General features: G+C 43.7%; 1 protein-coding gene across 4 annotated transcripts in view; it reads left to right on the top strand.

Moving 5' to 3' along the window:
- COL15A1 (collagen type XV alpha 1 chain) overlaps positions 1 to 19,925 on the top strand; it is a 1,161,047-nt gene that overhangs the window by 793,918 nt on the left and 347,204 nt on the right. For all 4 annotated transcript variants that reach the window (XM_073587711.1, XM_073587710.1, XM_073587708.1 and 1 more), the window contains one exon: positions 17,415 to 17,450. In XM_073587711.1, coding sequence (XP_073443812.1) covers positions 17,415 to 17,450 — 36 coding nt within the window. The remainder of the gene's footprint in view (positions 1 to 17,414; positions 17,451 to 19,925) is intronic.

Genomic DNA, 19,925 nt, shown 5'->3' with positions numbered 1-19,925 from the left:
GGAAATCGGTGTGCCCACTGCTGGATTAGGGTTGTCACCTCTGTTTTGATAACTTCTATACCAGCATCTCACTCTTCATGTCCCGCTCTATCACACCTATTTCAGCAAGTGATACTGTATATAACAAAAAATAAGTTTCTCTCTCACCCATGACAGCACCACCAAGAGAGGGGATCCGCCCTTCAGGGACTGGACCTACAGATAAAAAGGGTGGCACCTCTCCTCTGCCCCAGCTGGGTTCCGGTCCCTGACGGGTGACCTACAGATGAAGCGTACCTGAATCTGGGGTTGACCTGTATGGGCACTGACAGCGGGGAGGCCCCTGTCACGGCAGGTGCGGTGCCTGAAGCCACCACTGCTGGGGTCGATATGGTCTGCCGGGTGACCGGGGGGAAGGTGGAGCTGCCGAGCTGGAAAGGAGGCAGGGGCTGGCGGGGACCCGGGACACACGCGTGGGCAGCGCCAGGTACAGAGGTGTACCAACATGGCTGCTGCCCCGGAAATGGACGACGACTTCCAGGTCCCCGGGTCGGCAGGAGAGGATGTGCCGTCACATGCCGGAAAATTCATATATGAAGTGCTGAGAATGCTCCTGGCTGGAAGCATCCCATGCATAATGGGGGACAGCAACCAGCAACAGGAGCAGCAGCAGCACCACCATTGGCAGAAGGAGCGGGACAGGCGTGACGGCCGTTCCAGTAGCCACTCTACGCAGCACAGCAGGTCAGCTGCAAGGAGCAAGTCACCATCCTTGGCTCAGCCTATACAGGACTTGATTACACCTCCCGAACCGGTACCTGCAACCTCGCATATCTGCTGAGTGATCTTCGAGAATGTTCACCATTGTAATAGGCTTCTTTTCCCTTATTAGGGAAAGAAAAAGGGGAAAATGAAGAACAGGGAATGCCCCACTTGTAGCAGAGCCTTACCAGTGTCATGGGATAAGAATCTCTACGAAGCATACAAGAGGTGCTTTGTGAGGAAACCCCAGATTTCACCTCTGAACCTCTGATCTGATTACAGCTCTTAGGTCAGAGTGCCCTTACATCCCTAAAACAGGTGGAAAAGTAAAAAAGAAGGACACTGTAGTGGGTTCCCAGTCAGATTCATCAACATCGGGGGAAATTATCTCACATACTTCGGACACCTGCTCCTCATCCTCAGACGAGGAAACGGGAGGGCGTCATTGTTTTCCCCTAGAGGAGGTAGACGCACTGGTAAAAGTGGTAAGGTCTACCCTGGTGGGTGTTGGACCCTCATCCTAATAGATCGGTCCAGGACATAATAATCGGGGGGACTGGGCCAAAAGAAACGCAGGGTGTTTCCACTAAATGACAATGTACAGGGCCTGATCAAAAAAGATTGGGAGCAGCCGGACAGGAAAAACTCCATGGCCCCTTCCCCTAATAGAAAATATCCCTTCGATGAAGAGGCGTCCACATCTTGGGACACGGCCCCGAAACTCGACGTAGCTGTTGCCAAGGCCTCAAAAAAGTTTGCCCTCCCCTTTGAGGACATGGGTACTCTTAAAAACACCTTAGATAAAAAGGCCGATACTTTCCTCAAGGGGGCTTGGGAATCAGCAGGAGGAAATCTTAGGCTGGCCATAGCGGCAACATGTACCTACAGAACCCTTATGGTATGGGTTGATCAACTTGAGAAACACCTGAGGGAAGGTACACAGAGAGAAGATTCTGGAATCTATCCCAATAATGAGAGCTGCGGCCTTCTTGGCGGACTCATCGGCCGACTCAGTACGGTTATCATCAAAAGCGGCAGCACTGTCGAATGCAGCCCGAAGAACATTATGGCTCAAATGCTGGCCAGGGGACTTACAAACTAAAATGAAACTGTGCTCAATCCCCTGTGAAGGGAAGTTCCTATTTGGCGAGACGCTAGATGATATCCTCCAGAAGGCATGGGATAAGAAAAAGGGGTTTCCCAACCTGGGGCCTGCAGCATTGAAGAGGTCCTTTGGGAACAAAAAGTTTTTTTCAGAGAAGGCCACCAAGGGAAGAGAAGTGGGAAGAGGGAAGAAGGAGATAGAGGGTTCATCTTTGGCAACTCTTCCCAAGACAAGAAGCCCTCTAAGTGACCGTTTGCCAAGGGTGGGGGAGATAAACCCTATTCCTTCCAGCCTGGAGGAAAATCTCAAACAGCCCTTGGATATTAAATCTGATTGAGTCGAGCCTAAGAATACCACAAAAATACGTGGTGACTCCGCTAAGATCCTCAACACGAGAGCAAAAAACTATAGAATACGAAGTCCTAAACTTAGTAAAAAAAAAAAAAAAAAAAAAAGTCCTCCAGGAGGTTCCCCTTCAGGAGATGGGCAAAGAATTCTACTCCCCTCTTTTTCTAGCGACCAAACTGGACGGCACCTTCCGAACTATCATAAATCTAAGGAAACTAAACGGATGTGTCAAAGATCAAAGATTCAAAATGGAGTCAATCAAGTCCACCATCAAAATCCTGTTCCCAAACTGCTTCATGATGGTATTAGACCTCAGCGACATGTACTATCATGTCCCCATTCACAAAGACTCCCGAAAATACCTCAGACTAGCTGTCTCTATAGAGGGCGAGATAAGGGAATTCCAATACAGGGTCTTGCTGTTCGGAATATCTATAGCCCCACGGGTGTTCACAAAGCTAGTGGCAGAAATGATGGCCCACCTAAGGGAGCAGGACAAATTAATAACCCCATATTTGGATGACTTAATAGCAAGCGAGTCGGCTCAAAAATGCAGGGAACAGAGGGACAGGGTGATGGACACTCTACAGAACCTCGGCTGTCTTCTAAACCTGAAGAAATCAAGGTTGGAGCCCAGCAAAGTACAGGAGTTCCTGGGGCTAATGCTAGACTGAAACAAGCAAGAGTGCCACCTCAAAGACCGCAAAAAAAGAGAAAATTGCACAGATAGTGGCAAGAGCAAATACAGAACCCCTCCATGACACTAAGGAAAGCAATGTCACTGCTGGGGTCTCGCTCCGCCTGCCTGCCGGTGGTCCAGTGGGCGCAGCTACATACAAGAGATCTCCAATGGGATGTGTTAGCCAACCAGTTAGCATTAGGGGGCCACTTAGAGGGTCGCATAACCCTGGATTCCAAATCTATTAATTTCCTAGCCTGGAGGGGAAATGACAACCTTTCCAAAGGGATCCCCTGGGTGATAAAAATAGCACACATAATTACCACGGATGCCAGTCTCACGGGTTGGGGAGCACACATGGACAGCAAGGTGGCTCAGGGGGAATGGGGAGGTCAGGAACTAGAAGCCTGTAGCGCCCCCTGAGGCTCAGTCGCCTCAGAGGTACTGCACCTTCTTCTAAGGTGTGGTGCCCCACCGCCTAGGTAAGTTGGGAACTCCTTTCCACACTCCACACCTGCATCCCACACACAGGATAGTTCAGCACTGATCACATTGCGTCTCATGCTTAGAGGGTAGCAGAGCACCTCTGGTGGTTCCTTGCTTCGTAACACGATATGTGCTGGGAGGTGGGTGGAGTTGAGATCCATATAAAAGAGTGGGAAAGTTTAGAATTACAGGTCAGTCTGACTGGAGGTCAGGCGGGAGAAGGACAGTCAGTCAGGAGAGACTGAGGACGGGTCTGAGAGAGAGAGGGAGGAAGGAGTGCTGCAGTTGCCTCAGTGATCTGAGCCAGCTGGCACGGGAAAGGAACAGAAGGAGAAGGACGTAGATCTGCAACCTAAGCTTCCATAAGAGAGAGAAGGAACAGCGCGGAACGAAGGAGTAGGAGAACAGAGAGGAGTTGTGGGTTGGAAGAGGAACCCTGCCTATAGGTTCTCAGCGCAAGGCCGGGGCCCGGTTCCCGAGGTTGTATGGACACTTATGGTTCTGCAGCAGACACCGGTGGAGTAGTTGGCTGTAAATGCACTACTCCCATCCAAGACTTGGACACAACAGCAACATGGATAGAGAGCCGGGATCCAGGAGGTCCCTGATCAGGCTACAGCTGTCTGTCATACAAGTAGAGTTGTTAGGAACATCTGACAGGAGGAACTCCAGAGTAACCATGGTACTGGAGCTCTTCACACTAAAGGTGCAATAGAGGAGCCGTTCAGGAAAGACACATGTTGGCGGAGTGTTGGAGAGGAGAACCCTGACTTGCCCAGGAGGTTGATTGAGTCTCTACCCCGGAGGACACGGCATGGAGGCAGGCACCAGTGGGTACCACGAACTGTGAGTAAAGCTTTGAAACTGCAAGCCCTGGTGTCCTCCATTCATTCACCGCTAACACCTTCGGCACCGCTACATCTGGGTACCAGCATCTATACCATTCTGCGCCTCTCCTCATCCATTGCACCTACACTGCCCTGGGACTACAGCTCCACCTGTGGGGAGCTACACCATCTTTGCTGCACCACACCATCAGTCTCAGTGGATCTGCATGCAGCGTTGGCTCAACATCTTACTTGCCAAACACCACGGGTGGCGTCACGAACTATCCATATAAATTATACTGTTAACATCACCGCCATTGATATTGGGCGCCCAGGGCCACGGACCGGGTCACTGCTGCAGTGACACATCCCCCTGACACCGGCCCGGTACAGAGTACCCCGCTGCCCTGGGTGTGAGGGTGACCCAAGCCTCTTCAAACCAAAAAGGAACTTTTGGCAGTAGGCTACACCTTAGCACACTTCCTACCCTCCTACCTCCTACCCTCATCATGTCTACATATTTTTGGACAACCAAGTGAAGGTGGCCTATATAAATCATCAGAGGGGAACCAGGTCCCGAGCCCTAATGGACACATCCTCCAAAATCCTCAGTCTAGCAGAGGCAAACCTACTATCTCTCTCCGCATTACACATTCAGGGGACAGAGAACCAAAGAGCAGACTCTGAGCCGCACCCAATTGCAGCAGGGAGAATGGGTCCTAAAGCAGTCCATTTTTCGGCTGATTGTAAAGATGTGGGGAACCCCAGACGTAGATCTGTTTGCCGACTTCAAAAGCAAAAAAGTGGAAACATTCTGTTCCCTAGACCCCAGGGGGAATCCTCAGGCCCTAGACGCCTTTATGCTTCCATGGACCCAAAACCTGACATATGCCTTTCCCCTGATCATCCTCATTCCGGCAGTCATAAGGAAAGTCAGGGAGGACGGTACAAGAATGATATTAATGGCCCCCTTTTGGCTCAAAAGAGGTTGGTTCTCCTGGCTGAGAATGCTCTCGGTCACTGACTCTTGAATCCTACCGGATCTCCCAGACCTACTATCTCAGGAACCAGTGTTACACCCTTGGGCAGCAAACCTCCATTTAACAGCATGGAATTTGAAAGGGCACTGCTGTGGGAAAGGGGGTTCTTGGAGAACCTAATTACTACACTACAAAAGAGTAGGAAACCGGTTACTATAAGAACCTATGGGAAAACTTGGAAAAAGTTTCTGCCCACCTCTGGGGTAAGGATCCAGAGTGATAAAATTCTTGAGTTTCTACAGAGAGGCCTAGAGCAGGGGCTGGCGATTAATACATTAAAGGTACAAGTAGTGGCGTTAGGTGCCCTTTATAACCATGATTTGGCAGGAAATCCTTGGATAGCACAGTTTATTAAGGCCGCAAGCAGGTCTAGTCCAATAGTTAGCCGAAAGTTACCATCGTGGGACCTGAATCTTGTACTATCCGCACTAACAAGTTCCCCGTTTGAGCCTATTCAGTCAGCACCCCTAAGAATCTTGTCATTAAAAACTGTGCTTCTGGTGGCGCTAACATCAGCTCAGAGTGAGCGATATTCAAGCTCAGCAGTGCCACTATTTACAAAAATTCTAGATGATAGTCATCTTAAAACCTGACCCAGCCTATCTACCTAAAGTGGCATCACACTTTCATAGGTCCCAAGAGGTAGTCCTTCCTTCTGCCCAAATCCTAGGAATAGGGGAGAGGAGAGATTTCACACCCTATATGTGAAGAGATGCCTAGCTCAGTACTTCGAGGCCACCGAAGGGTGTAGGAAGGAAGGCTCTCTTTGTGTTTCCAGGGGCCCAGGAAGGGACTCAAAGCGTCCAAAAGTACCCTGGCAAGGTGGATAAGGGAGGCGATTGCCCTGGCCTATTCATTTAGCGGGAATACCATACCGGAAGGGTTGAGAGCCCATTCCACAAGAGCAATGGCAACCTCATGGGCTGAGAGATCTGAGATATCAATAGAACAGATCTGTAAGGCGGCCACCTGGTCATCACTTTCAACCTCTTTCAGACACTAACGATTAGATCTACTGTAGCCTCTATGTCTGACTTGACCTTCGGTAGAAGGGTCCTTCAGGCTGTGGTCCCTCCCTAAGCTACCAGTCTCTCTAATTCTCTTGGTGGTGCTGTCATGGGTGAGAGAGAATAGCATAATTACTTACCGATAACGGTATTTCTCGGAACCCATGACAGAACTCGCTTACTCCCTCCCTTCACGTGTGTGGTGAGCATGTTTCACTGTTCGTAGAGTGTTTTCGTTTAGGGACGGTGCTTCATCATAATAAGCAATATTATAATGTTATGTACTGTATATATTTCTGTTGTTTAACTAACCTGTAGACCCTCTGATTCTCTGTAACCAACTGGGGGCGGAGGAGAGGTGCCACCCTTTTTATCTGTAGGTTCCTGTCCCTGAAGGGTGGATCCCCTCTCTCGGTGGTGTTGTCATGGGTTCCGAGAAATACCGTTATCAGTAAGTAACTATTTTATTCTAGTTGGGCAAACTGCTTAGAAAGGTTGAGACTAGCACCTGATGTAACAACAACATATCCAAAACAGAAAATCGGAAGCTTATGCCAATCAAGGTTTTAAAAAAAAAAAAAAACCCTTATTAAACACAGTACAATACATTCAATTAATTTCAGTGGAGATGTACGTCACAAAAATACACTGTTCAAAAAGGACAATACATGTTCCAAAGATAATATCAAAATAACAAATAATTTTGTGGATGCCCAATCGCAGAATAATGAATCCTTACTACGTCACACAGATTATACCAACAGTGTTTTTTTTTAAAAACTCCAAAAAGGACTTGAAAGATATGCGCCTATCAAGGGATATAAAACAACCTCATACATATGTAACTAAAGTTAGTTGTTTGGTGAATAGGTGTCACCTGAAGGTTATATCCACAAAGACTGCCTAAACCAGGCTAAATAATCATAATACTGGCTCACATATCAACAATGGGGCTCACAGATTAATTTCAGTGAACCGAGATGAAATAAGTAGCAATTATGCTTATTAGACGGATACAAAATGAATATTAGGCTATAGAGTGTGTGAGCTAATTAAAAGGGCCACCAATAGGAGTATGTAAATAGCAAAATTCAAATAGTCTCATACATATATACCCAAAGTTAGTGGGTGTCACCTGAAAGTTAAATCCACAATAGATAATTTATAAAGGGTTAATTGCATGAGTCAGGCTAAATAATCCTAATACTGGCTCACATGTTAATTGCAATGGCTCAAAAAGGACAATCAACAAACCAAAAAGTAGTATAGGTCAATTTTGCTTATTTTTGACTGGTACAAAATAAATATTAAGTGCATCTACTAGTTAAAATGGTGACTAGTAAGAGAGCTTACAGATAGCAAAGGCTCAAAAAATGAGGTAATAAACCATAAAAAGGTACGGCATTAGGGCTTATTTCAAATGTTAAATTGCATGGTGCATCTAATTATAACTGCCCATAGTAAAAAGACTAGAAACAATCATTAAAGTGCCTCAAAGATGTATCCGCCTAATAGAGGGAATCCAAAGTGAATAAATATTTTGGAGACATGTTACCTGATGAACAGTGCTGTGCCCCGACGCGTGTTTCGCGTACTTGCGTCTTCCTGGAGGCTGTAGTTGTAAAAAGTGTGCCTATGCCGCTTGTTATAGCGTGTTTAATCAGTGGTGGCAGCGGTAGGAAGCGGCGCTCGCAGTGACAGACCCGGACGTGACATCACCACCAATCGGCGTCACATGACTCCAGGCCACTCCCCCACCCGGCGAGTCAAAGCAGGAGACTGAGCTGGAGGCATGGTGAGGACGTGTCACCGCAGCAACACACAGCCGGAAGTCAGAAACGAGCGCACACCGCAGCAGAAGATCTCAATGAAGGAAACACAAGCATGGGTGTCCATGTCAAGTGTGTATATTGCTAAGACCTGCAACACTACTCAGGAAATAAAGTGCATAAGTGATCAAGGCTTTGTCTAAACATAATACTTAGTATATACAGGGGTTGGACAAAATAATGGAAACACCTGGAGACATCAACAAAAGTTAGTTTAATATGGTGTAGGTCCACCTTTTGCGGCGATTATAGCCTCAATTCTCCGAGGTATGGATTCATACAAGGTGTGAATTGTTTCCAAAGGAATTGCAGCCCATTCTTCAGTTAAAACACCCTCCAGTTCTTTGAGCGACAATGGCGGCGGAAATCAACGTCTAACTTGAATCTCTAAAATCGACCATAAATGCTCAATAATGTTGAGGTCTGGGGATTGTGGGGGCCAGATGAGATGCTCAACTTCATTACAATGTTCCTCGTGCCATGCTTTAACGATTCTAGCTGTATGAATTGGTGCATTATCATCCTGAAAGATGGCGTTCCCCTCCGGGAACAGTGCTTGAACCATAGGATGCACTTGGTCACCCAAAATGCCTAAATAATCGCGGCTGTTAATTCTTCCATGAAGGGATATCATTGGCCCGGCGGATCTCCACGAAATAGCACCCCAGATCATCACAGAACCTCGCCATGTTTTACGGTTGGGAGATGGCAGTCTGGATGGAATGCTTCTTTTGGCTGTCTCCAAACGTACTCTCGGCCGGAGGTCGGAAATAGGGTAAATGATTATTTGTCTGAGAATATCACATGTTTCCACTGCTCGAGGGACCAATTCTGGAGGTTTCTACACCACTCTAAACGCTTGGAAACATTTGTCATTGAGAGCAGAGGTTTTCTAATTGCAGCTCTTCCGTGGAATCAAGATTTATGCAGCTCCTGGCGAACAGTTTTCATGGAAACTGTGTTCTGTAGGTGTTCATTGAGCTCTGCAGTGATTTTTGGAGCCGTGGTCTTGCGATCCTCGCTCCCAATTCGCTTTAGAGTCCGACGGTCTCTCTCAGTCAACGGCGACTTTCGGCCGGATCTGTGCTTTGCTGCGGACGTTTTTCCTTCTCTTTCAAACGCAGTCATTACTTTGGAGACAGTACCTCTTGACACGCCAAGCATTCGGGCACTTTGTTACACTAGCGCCTGCCATACGAGCACCAACAATTTGGCCTCTTTGAAAATCCGAGAGGTCTGCCATTGGTATCAGGTTCTCATCAATGTTCTAACAATTCTGCAAAACAGTTAATTTGCATACACATATCATATAACACAAATAATCAACTACAAAACATTACCATATGTCACGGTTTGCATGCTTATAACATGTTTGAAGATTATGATGCCAAAACGTTAGGTGTTTCCATTATTTTGTCCAACCCCTGTATTTTTGTGCACAACATATGTCACTGATATGTGCCCAATACATTTTTATACATACAAAGTTATCACAAGAGAGATATGTGACATGTAAACACATGTATAAACTATATATAGTGCTACAAAAAGCGCTTTATAAAAAATATATGTAAACAAATATAATTTTGGGCACAGATAATAGCGCTATTAAGTATAAAGTGCAAATTAGTGCAGAGATATAGTGCAAATGACATAATATGACCATTATATTTATAAAAATAAAAAAGTTATATATACATAAGACAACACCACATATAATAATAATAATATATAGTTCAGAATGGAGCTGTTCCAAAGGTAGTTTCCAATATATGCCACCGATAGTAGAGACATCATATCACTTAATATAAGAACTCGAAAACTGACACTAAAGAATATTGTTAAAAACTTATTAAAAACACAAAAGTAAGCAATAAAGAACGACATAACAAAAAAATAAATTAAAATTACAGAAAGGGGGCAAAACTCAGTACTTCGTTCAATCCATTGGGTTGAACAGAATTCACTTTTGAAATCCAGCGAGCCTCTAGTTGTGCTAATCTCTTTTTCCAATTTCCACCCCTTTGATCAACATAAACTTTGTCAATGCCTGTTACCATTAATAATTTAGCATCACATTCATGTACTGCTCTAAAGTGTCTTGGAATCGGCTTCAGAGAGGACACATCTTCGACATCCTTAGCATTAATAATGTCCCTGTAATGCCCTCTCACTCTGTTCTTAAATGGTTTCGAAGTCAAACCCACATAGATTTTAGTACAGGGACACACAGCCTAATATGACACCTGTCGTATTGCAAGTGATATGCTGTGTAATAGAGAAAACTTTTTTTCCATCACTCGATTTGAATGTAGATGCACGAGCAATGTTAGGGCAAGAGATACAATTCTTGCATGGGAAACAACCCCATTTTTGTCTCTTTAAGCCAAAGGCCTTCTCTATATTGGGTCCAGCATAGTAACTATGCACCAGTAGATCTTTCAAATTGCTTCATCTCCTATAAGTTACTGAGGGCTCCTTTGGCAAATATTTAGTTAGTGTTTGATCTACTTGTAATATAGGCCAATATTTTCTCAATACTTCCCTCATTTCTGACCATTTCTCTGTATAATTTGCGATGAATCTCACCTTTTGTTCATTGCCAGTCTTTGGCCTGGATTTCAATAGACTTGTCCGTTCTATTTGGGTTGCTTTATTTCGTCCCCTCTTAATACTGCGTTTTGAATATCCTCTTTCTTCAAATCTTGCTGAAAGATTATTATATTCATATGATTATCATTCAAGATCTCTAGGAAGGCGAGAAGGTCCTGTTCCGTGCCCTGCCAAATCAACAAAATATCGTCAATATAACGAACCCAGAGCAGGACCTTCTCAATGAATGCAATGGGTCTCTCAAAGATGTGTTGGAAAAATATCAAGATGGCGACTCATAACTAAAGAATTTAGAGACAATCTTGAATGATAATCATATGAATGTCAAACTCACATGTAAGTATAAAACTTTAATTGATTTCCTTTACATACAGATTATGAAAGGAAATGATGGTTTCTTGGAAACGAATGTCTTCAGAAAAGACAGCTGTAAACTCGTTACTTCATTCGACATCCTCGCATCCGAGATCACTTATTAATGGGATACCCACTGGTCAGTTCTAAAGGATTAGGAGAATATGTTCAAATGATGTATTCTTTCATGAACAGGCTGATAAACTTTCAGCAAGATTTGAAGAAAGAGGATATTCAAAACGCAGTATTAAGAGGGGACGCAATAAAGCAACCCAAATGGAATGGACAAGTCTATTAAAACCCAGGCCAAAGACTGGCAATGAACATAAGGTGAGATTCATCGCAAATTATACAGAGAAATGGTCAGAAATGAGGGAAGCATTGAGAAAATATTGGCCTATATTACAAGTAGATCAAACACTAACTAAATATTTGCCAAAGGAGCCCTCAGTAACTTATAGGAGATGAAGCAATTTGAAAGATCTAATGGTGCATAGTTACTATGCTGGACCCAATATAGAGAAGGCCTTTGGCTTAAAGAGACAAAAATGGGGTTGTTTCCCATGCAAGAATTGTATCTCTTGCCCTAACATTGCTCGTGCATCTACATTCAAATCGAGTGATGGAAAAAAAGTGTTCTCTATTACACAGCATATCACTTGCAATACGACAGGTGTCATATTATGCTGTGTGTCCCTGTACTAAAATCTATGTGGGTTTGACTTCGAAACCATTTAAGAACAGAGTGAGAGAGCATTACAGGGACATTATTAATGCTAAGGATGTCGAAGATGTGTCCTCTCTGAAGCCGATTCCAAGGCACTTTAGAGCAGTACATAAATGTGATGCTAAATTATTAATGGTAACAGGCATTGACAAAGTTTATGTTGATCAAAGGGGTGGAAATTGGAAAAAGATATTAGCACAACTAGAGGCTCGCTGGATTTCAAAAGTGAATTCTGTTCAACCCAATGGATTGAACGAAGTACTGAGTTTTGCCTCCTTTCTGTAATTTTAATTTTTTATTGCTTACTTTTGTGTTTTAATATGTTTTTAACAATATTCTTCTTTAGTGTCAGTTTTCGAGTTCTTATATTCTACTATCGGTGGCATATATTGGAAACTACCTTTGGAACAGCTCCATTCTGAACTATATATTATTATATGTGGTGTTGTCTTATGTATATATAATTTTTTTACTTTTATAAATATAATGGGCATATATTATGTCATTTGCACTATATCTCTGCACTAATTTGCACTTTATACTCAATAGCGCTACTTTCTGTGCACAAAACATATTTGTTAATTTTTATTTTTTATAAAGCGCTTTTTGTAGCACTATATATAGTTTATACATGTGTTTACATGTCACATATCTCTCTTGTGATAACTTTGTATGTATATAAAAGTATTGGGCACATATCAGTGACATATCTGTTGTGCGCAATAATATATATTCAGTATTATGTTTAGGCAAAGCCTTGATCACTTATGCACTTTATTTCCTGAGTAGTGCTGCAGGTCTTAGCAATATATACACTTGACATGGACACCCATGCTTATATGTGTTTCCTTCATTGAGATCTTCTGCTGCGGTGTGCGCTCGTTTCTGACTTCTGGCTGTGTGTTGCCGTGGTGACGCATCCTCACCATGCCTCCAGCTCAGTCTCTTGCTTTGACGCATCGGGTGAGGGAGTGGCCTGGAGTCATGTGACGCCACGTCCGGGTCTGTCACTGCTAGTGCCGCTTCCTACCGCTGCCACCACTGATTAAACACACTATAAAAAGCGGCATAGGCACACTTTTTACAACTACAGCCCCCAGGAAGAAGCAAGTACGCGAAACGCGCGTCGGGGCACAGCACTGCTCATCAGGTAACATGTCTCCAAAATATTTATTCACTTTGGATTCCCTCTATTAGGCAGATACATCTTTGAGGCACTTTAATGATTGTTTCTAGTCTTTTTACTATGGGCAGTTATAATTAGATGCACCATGCAATTTAACATTTGTAATACGCCCTAATGCCGTACCTTTTTATGGTTTATTACCTCATTTTTTGAGCCTTTGCTATCTGTAAGCTCTCTTATTAGTGACCATTTTATCTAGCAGATGCACTTAATATTTATTTTGTACCAGTCAAAAATAAGCAAAATTGCCCTATACTATTTTTTGGTTTGCTGATTGTCCTCTTTGAGCCATTGCTATTAACATGTGAGCCAGTATTAGGATTATTTAGCCTGACTCAGGCAGTTAGCCCATTATAAATTATCTATTGTGGATTTAACTTTCAGGTGACACCCACTAACTTTGGGTATATATATATGAGGCTATTTGAATTTTGCTACTTACATACTCCTATTGGTGGCCTTTTAATTAGCTGACACACTATAGCCTAATATTCATTTTGTATCCGTCTAATAAGCATAATTGCTACTTATTTCATCTCTGTTCACTGAAATTAATCTGTGAGCCCCATTGTTTATATGTGAGCCAGTATTATGATTATTTAGCCTGGTTTAGGCATTCTTTGTGGATATAACCTTCAGGTGACACCTATTCACCAAACTACTAACTTTAGTTATATATGTATGAGGTTGTTTTATATCCCTTGATAGGCGCATATCTTTCAAGTCCTTTTGGATTTAAAAAAAAAAAAAAACACTGGTATAATCTGTGTGATGTAGTGAGGATTATTCTGTGATTGGGCATCCAGAAAATTATTTGTTATTTTGGTACTATCTTTGGAACATGTATTGTCCTTTTTGAATAGTGTACTTTTTGTAACATATATCTCCACTGAAATTAATTGAATGCATTTTAATGTGTTTAATAAAGATTTTTTTAAAAACATTGATTGGCATAAGCTTCCAATTTTGTGGTGTGTGGTGTCTGGTCAGAAGGGACCAACGCTGCAGTGTAGATCCCCTGGGACAGATGGTGTGATGCAGCAGAGAAGGAATAGCTCTCCACAGGCAGAGCTGAGTCCCAGGGCAGATGAGAGCGATGTTGACAGATGGATGGTGATGTAGTGTGGAGCAAGGTATGTAGCAGAGCTGAGAAGGTGATGCAGGAAGAATTCAAAGGACACAACAGAGTCCAGGTTCTTTTACCTCTTACTGTGCTTTGTAGGTACAGTCCAGAATTCAGATTACAGATGTAACAGGAGTTGATCAGCCTGGAAGCAATTTGGGAATCTCTCTGTGTAGGTGGGTTGTGAGGTCTCCTTTTCTAGTGCTATTCTGAAGTACTTGTGGTTCTGAACTCCACACAAGTTCCTCTTTCTGTCTGTTACTTAGAACTCCACTCGCATGACAGATAGCTGCAGCCTCCTTCATGAACTGCCCTTAATGGCGTCTCTAGCTCACACGCTGCTACTGTGTCGTTGATTCTCAGTTGGGAACAGAGCATTTGCAGCCTCTATTTGTCACGATCCATTTTTGGATCTGTGTCAGAGTCTGGATTCTCTTATATAAACCTTTCTTTCCGGCCCTCGGGGGTTAATATAGGTTTTTGCCACCGGTGGCTGCTGATGTTACTACAAGTTTAGTGAGTCTGCTGCTGGGTTCCCCCCCCCAGTGGCCACTGGTGTTCCTACATGTTTAATTAGCCAGCAGGTGGTGACCACCCTCCCTCCTTCCTATAAAAGGTCATCAGATGCTCCAGATCACTGTTGGTAATACAGATCATTTGGAAGCCAACAGTTCTGAAGAGACCAGCTATCTTGAGCAGTGGTGTTTCCAGCAGATCTGGAGCAGTGGTTTTCCTGCTGGAAAATGTGTTTGGCTGCCTTACTCTGCGGTCCAGTGCATGACTGCAGAGGAAGCTAAGTGTTGTTTGTTTCTCCCTGTCTGTTATTTTCCTTGGTGTTTTATTAGTACAGCAGTGGGACCACTGTCCGCACTAGCCAGTTCCCTAGTAAGGGATAGGTGCAGGGCAAGGGAGGGACTGAGGTATCCTGGATGGCGACAGGTTGAAAGAACCTGTATAGGGTATGTGAGGAGAGTTCAGGGACACAGCCTCAGGAGAGTGCAGGAGGTGTCCATTTCACCGTTCCCTATTTGCAGGGCCCACCGTTGTAATTGTGTCCCTGGTGTCCCCTTGTCTGTCTTGGTTGTTTTAGCGATCGACCGACCTTCAGGTTGTGTCACACAGGGTCAAGTCAAATCGTGACACTATTCCTCTGGTTTCTGCTGTGGGACCTTTAGTATCCACACAACCTCGGACTCCGGCGTCTGGTCTCTGCGCTTCAGCTTGGGGATGAGCTCTGCTATAGTTCCAATCCACTCAGCTTCTCTCTCCCATGTCCTCCTTCTTCCCTGTCCACACTCTGACTAACTTCCAAATCCTGACCACAGAGAGCAGCTCCTTAGCAGTTGGGTTTAGAGCTCCCCCTGCTGGCCTGGAGTAGGAACTGTGTTGTGTGCTGGAACTACCTCATAAAGAGACAGTTTCACTGCTTGCAGGCATGACATCACCCTTCCTTAGAGGGAGGCAAGGTCACTGTGGCAACCGTTCTCCTGGGTGCGCCACATACAAGAACTCCAAATGTCTTTATCCAAAAGAGATCCCTGGGTGACCAACAACCCTGGAATCGGAGGTGAGTATAAATGTTATCTTACAAGGGAGAAAAATAATGATTGGGAAGGGGTGGAACAAGTAGTGTACCATACGTTTACATGTTTTGTATGGTATTGACCAGTGTCTGATAATGGAGGGCCATTGGCACTCCAGTCTTTGACGTTGGAGGCCCACTGTCCAGCTACATGCAAACAGTACATTACCCACTTTCTCAAATTTACCTATCACCTCTCATTCTATACAATAACATACTAAGAAGTTAGTTAAATGAATAATGAGATGCCGCCATTATCTGTACATAGTGAATCAAGTGTATTATGTCAGCTACTGCCTATAAAGGAAGGTATGGGTCCTACTCCCTACTCCAATATAGATGTCTACTGAGGAATTCACCTGCTGCCTTTTGGACCAGTCAGAGCTTGGGCATGACTATCTGTTTAAAGGAAAAAGAAATACAAATTTTGAAATTGAAAATTTTTAGAACATTTTCATCAAATTTCAACTATTTTCATAAACAAATGCAAATCATGTCGACCTAAATTGACCCCCAACATAAGGTACAAACTGTTGTGAAAAAATAAATACCCTCAGAATTATTTGGATATCTAGAAGCATTGCAAAGTTATTACCACATAAAGTGATGAATCAGATTTGCAAAATTTTGCCTGGTCAGGAAGTTGAAAATGTACTTCTGCACTATAAGGTTAAACTAAGTGTATGTGCAGATGTGATTTTTTTTACAGCAATTTTTCCTTGTGTTTTTTATGTGAAAAATTCAGCTAATTATGACTGAGCATTCTGAAATGCCTTGCACACATTGCTTTTTTTTTTTTTTTTTTCAAATTTAAGCAGTTTGAAATCTGCAGGTTGTCCATTCTGCAGCATTTTTGTAGAGTTTTTAGACCATTACAATGACTAGGAAAAAATATTCAAATAACACAAAAATGGACACAAAAATTAGGCAAAAATGCAGGGTTTTTATTCACTGCTTTTTCCTGCCAAAGGTCATGTTTTTGATGCAAAAATGTTTTCAACATATACTTAAAGTGTGCACATACCTTAAATTAAGAGCAACATATTTTTACAGAAGAGACCATATGTTTTTCATATTTTTTTCAATTTTGCTACATTTTTAAACTGGCAGAATGTGCCAGCTCCGAATGGTCTTAATCTGCTAGTTCCATTTTTCCCTACAAGTGTTCCTCTCTCACTCTCCCCACACTCCTGCAACAAAGGAGAGTATGTGGTTGAAAACACAAATGAAGGGTTGGCTCTAAATATTCTATTATTTCATTTGAATGTAGATTTTCAGAAGCCTGTTTGAAATGCATAGTCATGTATGACAGATTATGTGAACCCCAAATATACCCATATACAGTATAAGCCCTTAGACTATGTGAGCGGTTTCAAATGTATACAAATTGTTCTGGAATGTTATAAAACTCAACAAAATGGTCACTGAGAATAGGCTTCTTAAAAGGGTTTTCCCAAAATCCCTTGAATGGAGCAGAGATGCTACTCATTCTCCTGTAGTACCAATGACAGTGGAATCCAAGCATGCACACCTCCGATCAATTCCACGCGATGCTGTACAAAGCCCTGTTCTCTGAGAGTTGCTAGAGATCCCAACAATCTGACACCCAGATATCAGCAAGTCGGTAGGAGGTAACTTGAACTTTTGGGAAAATACCTTTACATATTATTTTATGTATTAATTTTCTGCCTCCTAAAATTAAATAGCTATTTTAAATTATGTATTACTGTCAAACATTCATAGTTTATTGGCTTTTTTTTTTTCAAGGGTCATCCCGGAATGATGGGGCCCCCTGGACCAATGGTAATCAACTGTTTTTATGTCACTACTGTTTGTTTGAAAGTTTTTTTGCTTTTTGATTAAAGGAAACCTGTCACCTGTTTTGGCTGCTATAAGCTGCGGTCACTGCCTCTCAGGGCTTATCTACAGCATTCTATAATGCTGTAGATAAGCCCCCGGTCTGACCTGACGTATAAGAAAAATAAATTTTATTATACTCACCCGGGGGGGCGGTCCAATGCCGTCCAGTCCGATGGGTGTCGTAGGTTCGGTTCCAACATCTCCCATCTTCTTCCACGCCGCCCTCCTGCTTGGTTCCTTGCTCCCAGCATTGCACTTCTGCGCAGGAGTAATTCTCTGCCCTGTTGAGAACAGAGCAAAGTACTGCAGTGCGCAGGTGCCGGAAAGGCCAGAGGCCAAGCGCCTGCGCACTGCAATACTTTGCTCAACAGGGCAGAGAAGTAAGCCTGTGCAGAAGTGCGATGTCGGGAGCGGTGAAGCAAGCAGGAGGATGGCGTGGCAAGAAGATGGGAGGACCCGGACCTGCGACACCCATGGTACCGGATCGCCCCCCCCCCCGGGTGAGTATAATAAAACCTATTTTTCTTATCTTGCAGGTCGGACTGGGGGCTTATCTACAGCACTATAGAATGCTGTAGATAAACCCTGAAAGACAGCAGTCGCCTCTTCTAGCGGCCAAAACAGGTGACAGGTGCACTTTAAGTGGGTTATTTTGTTGCCATTCAGTTCCTCATCAGGGGATAAGCCGTGCCGATGACACAGGGTCCTCACAAATCACTGGGACACTGGACATTTGCACAATCAGAAGGTGTTGTGTCCTACTCATTAGATACAGTATGTGGGGGTGCAATGTCATTGGTGCTGCTTACCTCTTAATATGGAAATAACCAGAACTAAACATCCTCTTAAAGGATCATAAAAAGCACATTCAAAGGCCAGAAATAGGCAACTAAAAATTCACCTGTATATCGTATCTTTATCTTATTCACACTCAGTTCCTCAGGTGGCAGTTTGTATGCACATAGCGATGCTAAGTAGAGATGGGTCAATAATTTGAAGAACTCTGGTCCATATGCCAGGTTGGTCAGTAATCGGTGACCATTGGACAGGAGATATGCAAATCTCCGTTCCACTCGACATTCCCATCTCTTGATTAGCCGTGCTAGTGAAACGTTGTGTGTGTCATGCTACAATGAGATGAGATGAGATTTCAGTGGTGACATATCTACTCTTCGTGATACTGTGAAACAGATGCTATTCTGATAAGAATATAAGTGGTTAAAGGGCTTTCCCCATGAACAAAGTTCATTTTAATCAACATTTGAATCAATAGATCTTTGAAGAATAATAAATGCCATAATTTGATGTGTTTAAATAAAATGTTCCTGTGCTGATATAATCTTATAAATGTGCCACTGCTGTGTACTGTGTAATGGCCGTGTTTGACTGTGCAGGAACATGGTCTGATATCACATCTCCTGGGCAGGGGGGGGGGAAATATAGAGATATTACAGCAGGAGATCACAGTGCTGTGCGAAGGAATAGCTACTCTGTAGCGACTCGCTTCGGACCAGCAAAACCGCAGTCACAGATGTAATTTACGCAAGCCACAACTGTTAGGGTGTGTGCACACGTTGCGGATTCTACTGCGGATCTGCAGCGGATTTGGCCCTGCGGATCTGCAGCAGTTTCTGCTGTGGTGTACAGTACCTTTATTTTCAGTGGAAAATGAAAACCGCAGTGCACATGCTGTGGATTTTTCCGCGCGGATTTGCTGCGGTTTTAAATCTGCAGCATGTCACTTCTTTGTGCGGAATCCGCAGCGGTTTTACACCTGCTCCATTGTACAGGTGTCAAACCGCAGGGGAAAACTGCAGGTTAAACCACAGATCTTTTGACCTGCGGATTTTGCAAAATCCGCGCAGAAAATTCCGCAGCAGAATCCGCAACGTGTGCACACACACCCTTTGGCAAGTCCTAAAGTGCCAGGATACTCTTCACCCACTCCCGAAAGGGAGGAGTGCTTTCTAGAGCCCTTCCCAGACTGATGTCACAGGATGGCTGGTGTCTGGTGATACGGACGATGTAGAGTCAAGTACAACAGTAAATATTAAGCTAGCAGCATAAAACCCAAAAGAAAACCAAAGTGAAACTCCGAGACAGTAGCTAATGAAGAAGAACCAGTAAAGACCATCAGCAACAGCTGAAAAGCAACCAGAACCCAACAAGGAAGTACTCGCCATACACCTGTTCAAGGAAACTGGATAAATTAATTGCAGTATTTTAAATACACAATGTTGTCACAATCCATTTTTGGAGCAATGTCAGATCTGGATCCTTATATATAACCTTTTTTCCTTTCAGGCCATCGGGGGTTAATGTCAGTTTTTGCCCCCCCGGTGGCTGCTGGTGTTACTACAACGTTAGTCTGCTGATGGGTTTTTCCCTCTGGTAGCCGCTGGTGTTACTGCATTGTGA

This window comes from Dendrobates tinctorius, unplaced genomic scaffold (genome assembly GCF_039654945.1).
Source record: "Dendrobates tinctorius isolate UK_male_01 unplaced genomic scaffold, ASM3965494v1 ptg000102l, whole genome shotgun sequence".
Taxonomy (NCBI): Eukaryota; Metazoa; Chordata; class Amphibia; order Anura; family Dendrobatidae; genus Dendrobates; species Dendrobates tinctorius.
This window is presented reverse-complemented; position numbering and strand designations above follow the sequence as displayed.